This window comes from Elaeis guineensis, chromosome 5 (assembly GCF_000442705.2).
Source record: "Elaeis guineensis isolate ETL-2024a chromosome 5, EG11, whole genome shotgun sequence".
Classification (NCBI taxonomy): Eukaryota; Viridiplantae; Streptophyta; class Magnoliopsida; order Arecales; family Arecaceae; genus Elaeis; species Elaeis guineensis.
The window spans coordinates 127,245,513-127,257,645 of record NC_025997.2 but is presented as its reverse complement, the minus strand read 5'-3'; the positions used below and the strand labels follow the sequence as shown (position 1 = coordinate 127,257,645).

Below are 12,133 nucleotides of genomic sequence, written 5' to 3'. Positions count from 1 at the left end.
AGCACCAATTATTGTCAACTATAATTTTTTATGAGAGAAAATAGTCAGAATCTAAAAAAAATTATATTAAAATAGTTTAAAAATTATAAAAACTAAATTTTAATTTTTTATTATTTAAAAATTTCATTTAGTTTAGAGAAGAGAAATATAATTTATCTAAAAAAAATATATTTATCTAAAGCAAAATTGTAGGAGACAAAAACTGGCCAGGGACTAGTTGAAAAAATGCAGGCAAACAGCGAAACATTGAACCTTACCAAAAGAAGAGGAGGAAAAAAAAAAAAAAACCACAAAACATGGAAACAACTTGCTCTGGCAGATGTCTAGGTAACGTGCACGCACGTGGCAGCACAGCCAGGTACGCTGCATTTTTTTTTTTGGGGGGGTGGGGGGTAGAAGGGTACGTTGCATCTCGGTTATGGGATCCGAACTCAGCCTCTAAATAGCCTATCTCCACGCTTAACAGCAACCCATCATCATCTTTCCCTCATACCCCAATCTTTGTGCCCCACTCCACACCAACATGGATTCCCAGGGGTGGCCCGAGCCAGTCGTCCCAGTCCAGTCCTTATCGGAGAGCGGCTTGATGGAGATCCCCGCGAACTACGTCAAACCCCCCTCCGAGCGGCCTCATGCTGTCTCGTTCCTCGACGGCCCCGAGGAGGGCCTGAAGATACCCATCATCGACCTCGGCGGCCTCGCAGGCGACTCGGGGGAACGACAGGCTACCATGCAGGAGATGTGGGATGCATGCAAGGAATGGGGCTTCTTCCAGGTGGTGAACCACGGCGTCAGCCTCGATCTGGTTGAAAAGATGAGGAAGCTGTGGAAGGAGTTCTTCCACCTTCCCATGGAGGAGAAAAAGGCCTACGCCAATAGCCCCAAGACATACGAGGGTTACGGCAGCCGCCTCGGGGTGGCGAAAGATGCTATCTTGGACTGGACCGACTACTTCTTCTTCCATCTCTATCCAGACTCTGTGAAGAACCTCGACAAATGGCCTCTCCGCCCTGAAACCTTGAGGTACGTACGTATTACTATAATCATAAACTTCCAAGAATGATGTAATTAAAAACCATCATTTCGTGATATCATTTATCTATGATTCGGTTTGGATTATTGGATTTATCACAAGGGGGACCACTGAAGAGTATGGACGTGAGTTGGTGAAGCTTTGTCGGGTGTTGCTGAAGGTGCTGTCGATAGGTCTGGGATTGGATGAGGGCTACCTCCAGAAGGTGTTCGGCGGAGACGACATTGGAGCTTGCATGCGGGTGGGTTTGTATCCCAAGTGCCCGCAGCCAGAGCTGACCCTCGGCCTCTCGCCGCACTCCGATTATGGAGGCCTAACCATCCTTCTGGCTGACGAGCGTGTCAATGGCCTCCAAGTTCGCAAGGGGGATGCATGGGTTACTGTTCAGCCTGCCCCTGGGGCGTTCACCGTCAACGTCGGTGACCAGATTCAGGTACTCTCCTGGGAATAATATTTCTGGGATATTTTCCTTGTACATGAAATAAAACGATGACCAAAAGAGCCATCGCAGGGTCGCAGGGAAGGGGAGGATCTAGGAGGAGGAGATCAAGAAACCATGACCGAAAGAGCCATCGTGGGGTCGCGGGCCGATCGATGAGATCGAGGTGTTTTTAATTTTTAACCCACGAACGCACGTTGGCTACCTCGATCGCTGTTTCTTCTTCTCTGCTAGCTTCCCCGGTCCATCCTGCTGGATCCGGCCGGCGGGGCTTCTGGCAATCAAACAGGCCCTTGATATTTCACTATCATTATTTTAATCTAGGAATTGAATGGGATGTATAAATAAATTTTCTTCCGTAGAGAGACCATCTTAAAATAAATTAAGAACTAGTTTTTGACCTGTAAATATAGTTTTTTAACTACATCATGCTGGTATTATAAGATTTTTTCCATGAAGGGTCACATTTGATTTATTACAGTTGTTTTGGTCTAAAAAGTCATCTTCTAAGTTCAGTTGCTATCGTGCCCTACAAAAAAAATTGAATGAAAAGCAATACTCTCCCTACATTGTTATCCTTATTTAGGGATGCAAATGGATTGGATTGATCCATGAGCTGATTCAATCTGAACACAGCTAAACCCAATTCAATCTATTTTAAAAGATCCTTAGGTCTACTCAAGGTCAAAAATGGATCCGGATTAAAAACTAGGTCAGGTTAGATTTTATAATTTTTCACCCAATTCATTCCGACCTGAATTATGCAATACCTCTCTTCTTTCTCTCCATGCATGTTTTCCAAATCTTTGAGTGATCTCTCATCTAAACTAATTGCTCGTCTTTCATCCCAACATCCCTATCTTCTCTTTATTGTTCATTTTAATGGATTCTTATATATAACGTTCTTAAATATATTATTTATTTTTAAAACTAACATTTAGAAACTTATCCATATATCCAATTAAATTAAAAAGTTTACATGGCTAGCTAGGTGGCATGCACCACATGCGCTTTCATAATCCTCTTCTTTTTGTTATTATGCATTTGTATGTATTTACTCACTAATAATGGCTTTCTAGATCCTAACGATAATGATTAGAGTAGATATTGAAAACTGCTTATGTGATGTAAAAGCTACCATGGGCCTACTGAATCATGATCCTTGAATCAATCAGGGACTGCAATGATTGGACAACCAACTCATCTTTGATAATTTCTTTGAGCTAATTAATAGTTGAGTACTTTGGTGTATGCTAAATTATGTGGGTTAATCAGGTGATAAGCAACTCAGTTTATAGAAGTGTGGAGCATCGTGTGATTGCAAATTCTGTAGAGGAGCGCTTATCCTTGGCTTTCTTCTACAACCCTAGAGGTGACTTGGCCATTGGACCTGCTCCAGAGCTCGTGACACCGCAAAATCCACCACTCTATCGGACAATTATATTCGAAGAGTATCGGTGGTACATGAGGAACTTGGGTCTGCGTGGCAAATTAGCAGTGGAATCATTGAAGACCAAGTAGGCTAAACATCTTGCGTCGTTACTATCCCATGTATGGTCCATATGTTTTATCCAAAAACAAGGGATATGTAAACGAAATATTGGATGACAGAATAAGAAAGCAATCGATAAATCATATATGTTTTCGGCCTTCCAGTGTTGATATAAATGTCAATTTTCTTGGCTAATTTATATCTTTGTTCTTGGGATAAATTACAAAAGCTTCTCTGAGAATAAGTTGGAATTATAGGTACATCCAATAATTTTAAAAATCTACAGTTATATCTTAACTTTTTAGTCAACCATACAGTCCAACTCTTGCCGTTAGCCGATCCGCTAATATTAACTTGAACCTTATTTTCATATCATTGTAAATTTTTGAAATGACAAAAATAACCTTGAATAAAATATTAAAAAAATATAAAATATTCTCTTCTATTAAATGCTAGGATCGTCACCTACAGGGCTCAGTCCCACGCCCACCCCAGCCGCCACCCATCCCTCGAAGCCCACCGACAACGTCGTCGCCCCTCTCATGAACCAAACGAACTTTGCTCCTCTCTCCACTCCAGCCCTGCCGCTAGCGCCTCCGCCTGCGGTGGCGTTAGGTCCTACTGGCTCCCGAAGCATATCAGCACCATTGAATTACCTGGGCACCCATCCAGTCATTGGATGGATGGTAGTAAGGGGTGGAGAGTGGATCGTGCCTAGCGGAGGAGGGGGTCATAGAGGTCTGCAAGGGCCTGGATGAGGGATCGGAAGAAGACGGGATGGAGGTCCTTGGAGTTCTCGAGATGCAAGGGGAGGGCGGGGTAATCGAGAAAGGGGATGACCAAGAGGACGACGATGGGCGAGCGGGAGAGAAGGGGATCAAGGAGAGGGTGGTTCTTGACGGCGACAGTGATGCAGATGAGAAGACCGATGGCGAACATCGAGAAAACACTGCGAGCACCATTTGCTCGGCACCTCCTCCTTTCTCCTTTGCTGCCACCACTACCATCGCATCCGTCGCTGTTCCCACTCCTATCTCCATCCTTACCCTACCTTCCACAAGCATGCCGCTAGCACCTCTTCCTCTTACCATGGTGGACGAGTGGGAGAGAAGGGGATCAAGGAGAGGGCGTTCTTGGTGGTGACGGCAACGACGACGGCGATGCAGGCAAGAAGATCGATATTTGCGAATACTGAGCAGATGCCTGTGAGCACCATCTGCTCGACACCTCCTCCTTCCTCCTTTGCTACTGTCACTACCGTCGCATCTGCGACCATTTCCACTCCCATCTCCATCCTTTCCTATCCCTCGCATGCATGCCGCCGGCACATCCTCCTCTTATCATGTTCCTCCCCTCACCCTCGCCGCCGACAGCACCGCCACTGCCACCAGCACTGTTGCCCCACACCCCCCTCTCCCTCCTCGCCAAATCTACACCCCCTTTTCGGGTTCTCCCCCCGAACGGCAGTGGTTTCGAAGTTCCAGACTGCTCCGCAGCACCTGTTAAAAAATATGGAGGGCAATTTGGTTTTTTTATATTTCTACAACTTTTTAACCAATGCCATGGTATTTTGGGGCCTAAGTGTAGATTTTTCAAAATTTTGGATAAAAGTATAATAATTAGAGATAAATTTCAAAAAAAAATTTATAATTTATTTTTATTTTTATTTTAAAATTTCTCTTTTTATTCTTTGTTTGTTTGTGATATACACTCATTTTCTACTGGTGTGTTAATTTGTCTCATTTGCTTCCTTGCATGGCGATATAAACGCATGTGCGGTACTAGCTTTTATTTTTGAGGTGTACAAAAACAAACTCCAAAGTATTTTGGTTAGGAGTTTTATGTAAAGCTGCCTATGTTAACATAAGAAAACCCACAAATACCATAGTTCCCTAAAGAAAATAAAAATATTATGCTATAAGAGCTCGTCTAGAAAAATGCTTATGCTAAGCGAAGACCAAGCATAATTTATGGACTATGTAATATATATATATATAGTATACCTTTTTTTTTTTTGGTCTCCTGGAGGGAGGGAGGGAGGGAGGGATAGGGGATAAAAACATGCAGATATCTGCCACCAAAAAAAAAAAAAAAAAAACATGTAGAGATCTAGAAACCGTCGAAGGAGACAAGGAACTTTAACAGTAAGGGATTTTGTCCGTGAGGCCTAATCTTTTTTTTTTTTTTTGGTTGGTAACAACGTGAGGGCTAATCTTGAACCAGTCCCGGCAACCTACCTACGGAGACTAGTTCAAACTTAAAATGACAAACAATTGTTTAAGGAGTTTAGCTACAGAATTATTTACTCAAAATTCTAAAATATTATTATGTTCCATCAGATATCCAATCTAGACGGACCCAATGGAGTGGATTTTACCCAACCTACAACATATCTAAAATGGGTTCTAGTAATAGTAAAACATGTTTTAAACTTGACAAAATTTTTTGTACATTGGCCGTGGTAAAGAAAATCTGACATGAAGCACACAGCGTTATCCGATTGGTCTATATGGCATCCTCATAGCATAATATGATGGATGTCATTTTGCATCAAATTGGACTTTTGAAAGCATGAAAAAAATAGAGGCAATGCATTGTTCCGTCGTCGAATATATTTAGGATGCGTTTGGTTATACTTTTTGATTTTGACTTTTGATTTTTAAAAAATATTTTTTATTTCTTTTATTTTTTACTATTGAGTAAAAATATTTTTTACTATTGAGTAAAATATTTTGGTTATAGTAACTATGTTGCTATAAAGTAAAAAATAATATTTGGGGATGGCAGATGAAGAACTCGATGATGGAGAAGGGTTCGGAAAGAAAGAGAGAAGAGGGTGAGAAGGTGAAGAGCTGGACGAGGGAGAAGGGTTCAGGCTTTTTACTTTTTAATTTGACATTTTAGATGTGGGGAAGTAAAAAAAGTAAAAAAGTAAATTTTAGAAAGTAAAAATTTTTTGCTTTGTATATAAAGCCACTACAAGAAAAAAAAATTTCACGATGTTTAGAAACATCGCCAAAAGATCTTCAAAACATCGCGAAAGTCTTTTCATGACGTTTGGCATAACATCACCAAGATTGTCGCACTAACCGCATCGCTAATGATCAATCACGACGTTTGTCATAAAACGTCACGGAAAGGACGTCAAAAGTGCGACATACGTCTAAACGTCGCGAAACGTAGTTTGATTGAGTGACGTTTCACCAACGTCGTGGAACAAAAATCTTTTACGACGTTTCTCAAACGTCATAAAATATAGGTTGATTGAGCGATGTTTGATTAACGTCGTGAAACAAATGTCTTTCGTGACGTCTGACAAACGTCGCGAAACATGACTGATTGTGCGATGTTTTGCCAATATCGTGAAATGAATGAGGATCTTTGGCGATATTTTTTAAACATTGCGGAATGATTTCGCTAACATTGCAAAACAAGGATGTTTTGCGACACGGATGTTTCGCGATGGCTCAATTTTGCTTCATTGATAGTTCTATTATAACCTGCATAAAATATTATATTTCATGGTATATATTCAAATACCAAATAAATCATCTATTTTCAGTCAACAAATCATTCAACAACTAAAGTATGAACTCACATACAATTCATAATCAAGATGAATCCATACACAAAGTTTATAATCCAAAAAGTAAATTGTCCAGACATCCAAAGAGATGGTATTTCCAACTAAAAGAGATGGTATATCTTAACTTGTTAAGAAAATACTGTTATGTCACCATCATTGGCTTTATTATTGTTTCGCTCATCCATATTAAAGTGGATATCAATACCTCAAAGGTACATAGAATAAAATATCAAGCATTCTTTGACTACATACGCCTCAGTAATAGATCCTTTTGGACAAGCTTTATTTCGAATAAATCTCTTTAGAGAGCCCAAAAATCTAAATTCAAAATTTAGAATAATTATATAACATAAATAATTATCTAAATTAAGAATTCAGAATCTAAAAGAAGTTACTATGATACCTCTAGATTGGATACATCCATCGATACGCCACTGGTCCACCTAGCAAGGCTTCATTTGGCAAATGAACAGTCAAATGTACCATCACATCAAAGAAAGCTGACAAAAAAATTATTTCAAGTTTGCATAGTATCAAGGATATGTCTGTACACATCTTCTCGATGTCATCCACAATCAAAGTTCGACGACATATTCGATTGAAGAAGTCGTCTAACTCCATTAATGCAGTTGTCACATCCTTCTTTAAGATTCCATGTGTGCCTATAGGAAAAATGCTTTGTAGGAGAACATAACAATCATAGATTTTTAGTCCCATAATCTTCTTTTCTTCAATATTGACACATTGAGATATATTAGATGCATACCCATCCAGAAACTTTATCCCTTTAAGAAACTCACAGAAATTTTTCTTTTCAGTGTTCGACATTGTGTAACATGTAGGAGGAATTATGTAGGATCCATCATTTCTCTTCATCAAGTGTAATTCCTTTTGGATTTTCATCTCTTCCAAGTCAAGTCTAGCCTTGATAGTATCCTTCGTTTTACCTTCAAGATTTAATAAAGTACCAAGGATATTGCCATAAATATTTTTTTCAATATGATGACATCAAGGTTATGCCTCAATCTCAACTTACATCAATATGGCAACTCAAAAAGAATACTTTTTTTTGTCCAATTCAACTCTTCTGCTGATCTCGGTCTCCTTTTATTGTTAGGATATTTTTCATAGTCTACGTTTTTCAAATGAGATAGTTGTTGCATCACATCATCTCCAATTAGTAAAATAGGTGAGGGTCGATAGTCCACCTTACCATCAAACCTCTTGCTCTTTCTCCATGCATGGTCAGGAAGAAGAAAATACCGATGGCTCAGATAACCAATCTTGCTTCTCAATTTACGAGAAGGGGTATGCTTATTACAAATAGGACATACCATATACCCTTTAGTGACCCATTCAGAAATACTATCATAGGATGAAAAATCATTAATAGTCCATAATAGAACTGCATGCATTCGAAAATTTTGGCCATATGAAGCATCGAAAACATAATACCCTTATCCCATAACTCATTCAACTCATCTACTAATGGCTTTAAGTAGACATCAATATCTCTACCCGGTGCTTTCGAATCCAGAATAAGCAGTGACAACATAAAGAATGACTCATCCATGCACATCTAAGGGGATAAATTATATGCCAAAAGAACAACATACCACATACTATAAGCATTAGACATATTGCCAAATGGATTGAATCCATCCATTGCTAGGCCAAGCCTCACATTACGGGGTTCTCTAGCAAACTCTGGATACTGTTTGTCAAAGCTCTTCCAAGCTTCACCATGAGACGGATGAATCATGGTGTTACTCTCATTTCTAGGTCTATCTTTGTGCCATCTCATTTTTTTAACTTTTTTTTTTGACATAAATAATCATTGCCGTCTAAACTTCAATGGAAAGTACCGTAACACTTTATAAGGGATCTTTTTATCCTTACCATCATTAATCATCCATCTCGATGTTCCACATTTTGGACAACTGTTACAGTTTTTGTACTCTTTTCAAAAGAGAGTATAGTCATATTTACATGCATGTATTGGCACATAATTCAGGCTCAAGTTCCATAAGAAGTGATTTACTGCATAGTAAGACTTTGGCAAGGATTGACCATTAGACAAGATATCTCTTAGCAATGACAATAGCATATCAAAAGACTTATTAGTCCATTTGTTGTATACTTTCAAATGGAACAACTTTACAATAAATGATAATTTTAAAAATTTTATACATCCCAGATACAACTCTTCGATAGCTTCTATTAATAAATCATTAAAGACATCGATACAAGAATGGCTAGCACCTGTAGAAACTCCTAAGTTTTTTTTAATAGGACAATCGTTAAAGAAACTACCAACGTCACGTAGTAAGTCTCTTATCCCATCATCATCATCATCCTCATTTGAGTCATCATCTAACTTGTCACTTTTTGTATCTACAAATGAAAGTCTATCTTGATTATTGAAGAATTAAAATTCTGTCCGTTCACCATGAAATATCTATTGGGTGTATGATTGATCTATGCCAAATCTCAATAGATGATCGAAGATATTCTCTTGAGGCTTCATAAAAATATTCAAGCAATGTGAACAAGGATATTGAATTTTACAATTTTTGCCTTTGTTATGAGCCACAAAAGTCATAAACATATTGACTCCCTCTATGTATTCACGAGAAAACTTAACACAATTCATCCAATGCTTATCCATGTTACATACAAATACCTATTATTAAAATTCAAATAAATTTTAGCAAATGTACCATTTAAATCATGTCTTTACAAAAAAATAGCAAGAAAAAAAGAGCAAAGAAAGAAAAACAATAGAGCAGGCATTGACATAGAAAAATATAAATTATTTATTTGGGTCAAGTATTTGGCTGATCCGAATTAAATCTCTAAATATTTGCAGTCTCCTACAACTCACATCTAAATATTTTTCTACTTCTTTATAATACCTCCCTTTCTCTCTCTCTGTCTCTCTCTCACCCGCATAGACATACATGCATACATACATATGTATGCGTATACATATGTGTATATGTACACACACACCCTATGTGACTCCAGAGAATGGTCAACTTATATTCTTACTAATTTAATTAAAAAAAATTACATTAGTTGAGCAAGCTTTGATATATATATATATTTTTTAAATATGATTTTGATCTTGGCAAACCACCCATATTGGCAGTCCTGCAATGTGTGCCTTAGCTGCCATATACTATGATTTTTTTTTGAACTAGCAATGTCTGCTTGCGTTCTCCATTGTTTTCTTTTTGATTCTCTCTATGAATTATACTTTAGTGACAAATAATAGAAAAAAGAGATTCTTGCATTGTTTTCTTTTTGATTCTCTCCCTGAATCATACTTTAGTGACAAACAATAGATAAAAGATAATCTCACCTAATAAATTTATTTTCTTTCACCTTTTTAATTAACTAGCAACCAATAAATATCTCAAAGCATATAAATTATTTACAATCTAATGTTAACTTGAAGAAACATATCCATAATCTAATGTCAAAGCATGCAAATCATTTTTTTTTATTTGATTGGTACCTATCACCACAGCCCATAGCCCATAGCAATACCCATGGAAACGATCAGGGATCAACGCCAGAAGCATTACCTAAACCAGCAATAGGGATGACGACGAGAACGACGGTGATGACGGTGGTGGTGGTGAGCAAAGACAGGAAGATCGGTGACGGCGATGCAATGAGCAAAAATGGGAAGACCGGCAATGGTGATGGAGGAAGAAGATGAAGACCTTGGAAGAATATGAAAATCGATGATGACGATGGTGATGGAGGAAGTGCTATTGGGATGATGACGATGCCTCAAAAAGATGGCGATGGCTGGTGGATGGAAGGTCCGAACAGACCACAGAGGTCGGTGACAAACGGAGATGAATGGGAGGTCGGTGACTTTGAGCGGTGCGGTGTAGGCGAGATGAGACAAGCGGTTCATGAGAGGCGGCGAATGGTGGTCCGTGAGAGGCTGCGAACAGCGATGGTGGCAAACGACAGTCCATGCAGAAAGGAGGCGAACGGCCGCAGCATGCGTCACGAGGGTGAGAGATGGTGACGTCGGAAGAACGGCAGTGGTGTGGTGGCAAATGGCAGTGGTGGCGAACGACGGTCCGTCGGAGGAGGGGAACGGTCGGCCGCGGCGTGCGTCGGGAGGGGAAGAGGTGGTGGCGTAATCGAGAGAACAAGTATCGTTAATTTTTTTTAGGGCACGGGAGAGGCGGGCTTATTTTGGGGCAGGGGTGAACGACGGGCAAAACAAAAAGAAAAAAAAAACCTAGATGCAAAGCGGGCAAAAAAAAATCTAGATGAAAAAAAAAATTAAGCCAAAACACGACGTTTTAGCTTCAAACATCATACAAAGATGTTATAATCCACGATGTTTATCCAAACGTCATAAATGATCCATCTCATTAGCGACGTTTCATAACATCGCCAAATAATTTATATTTTTGTGATGTTTCAATTTTTAAACATCGTGAAAGACTCAAATTTTTATAGTGAGCAATTATTTTGATTATTTTAATTTTTACTTTTTGCTTTTCATGGTGTTACCAAACATTGCTTTTTGATTTTTATATTTTAAAAATTAAAAAATAAAAAAAATATTTTTTTAATGGCTAACCAAATGCACCCTTAATGTACGACACATTTTGCCTTTCAAATTAAAAATGATGAAAATATCATTTTTCTCTAAAACAAAATATTTTTATTATTTTGAAGTCTAGTTAGACATTACGAATACTATCCTTCTCTTTCTTCTTTTTCATTTTGTTGAGCTTCTGCTTGAGTATCTAAGTGACCAAAGTTTATTCTGCAACGAAAATTATGCATCTAAGGTTATTGGCTAGTATCTAGATAATATTATCAATCCAAATAATATGTCTCATCCATCAAGAAATAAAATACCGTCTGTAGATCCTTTATTATAACTTTTTTGTAGTTCCTTTATTACAGCAGCTCTTTTCGTAGTTAAATGAAGTTAATGCATTCGATAAGTTCAAATAGAGTTCTTTTTTCAGCTTTAAATATAGCATGTCATATAATTTTTTTTAAAATATTATATAATAAGTCAGAATATCATGATTACCCTCACTGCTCTCTAGGAAGTCAAATTGCTTCTCTCTGCAATATACATGATGGGTGCAGGCAGTGAGTACGATCCACTTGTACTTAGTAGATGAGGTGATGATCCATGTACTTGGCAATACTTTTTCGATGATGCTGTGGTCAAAGCTCGAAGAGTTGTACATGACGAAATCTCTAACCAACACTCTCTTCCTCTGGAGGTAGTTCTACCTGCTGTGGATGACTAAGGGACAGAACGTGCAAGAGTATCTCAGCCACTTTCAGAAGATTCTCACCAACCTCCTCAACGTTGGCGAGAAAGTTGAGGAGAAGATCAGGAGGAGTTGTACATGATGAAGTCTCTCACCAATACTCTCTTCTTTTGGAGGTAGTTCTACCTGCTGTGGATGACTAAAGAACAGAGCGTGCAAGAGCATCTCAGCCACTTTCAGAATATTCTCATCGACCTCAATGTTGGCGAGAAAGTTAAGGAGAAGATCAAGGTGCTGGTTTTGCTAGCGTCGC

At 38.6% G+C, this 12,133-nt stretch overlaps 1 protein-coding gene across 2 annotated transcripts; it reads left to right on the top strand.

Annotated features, from left to right (window-relative positions):
* The first annotated feature begins 430 nt into the window (after nucleotides 1-430).
* Nucleotides 431-3,122, top strand: LOC105045836 (jasmonate-induced oxygenase 2). 2 transcript variants are annotated; one of them, XM_029264948.2, is made up of 3 exons: nucleotides 431-1,023; nucleotides 1,136-1,466; nucleotides 1,545-2,739. In XM_029264948.2, exons 1-3 carry the CDS (start codon nucleotides 524-526, stop codon nucleotides 1,629-1,631), a joined length of 918 nt encoding a protein of 305 aa, XP_029120781.1. In that variant the 5' UTR covers nucleotides 431-523; the 3' UTR covers nucleotides 1,632-2,739. The 2 variants fall into 2 exon arrangements, with proteins under 2 accessions (XP_029120781.1, XP_010922559.1); XM_010924257.4 differs by lacking the exon at nucleotides 1,545-2,739 and adding an exon at nucleotides 2,748-3,122 and having other exon boundaries at nucleotides 433-1,023.
* Nucleotides 3,123-12,133: the final 9,011 nt, after the last annotated feature.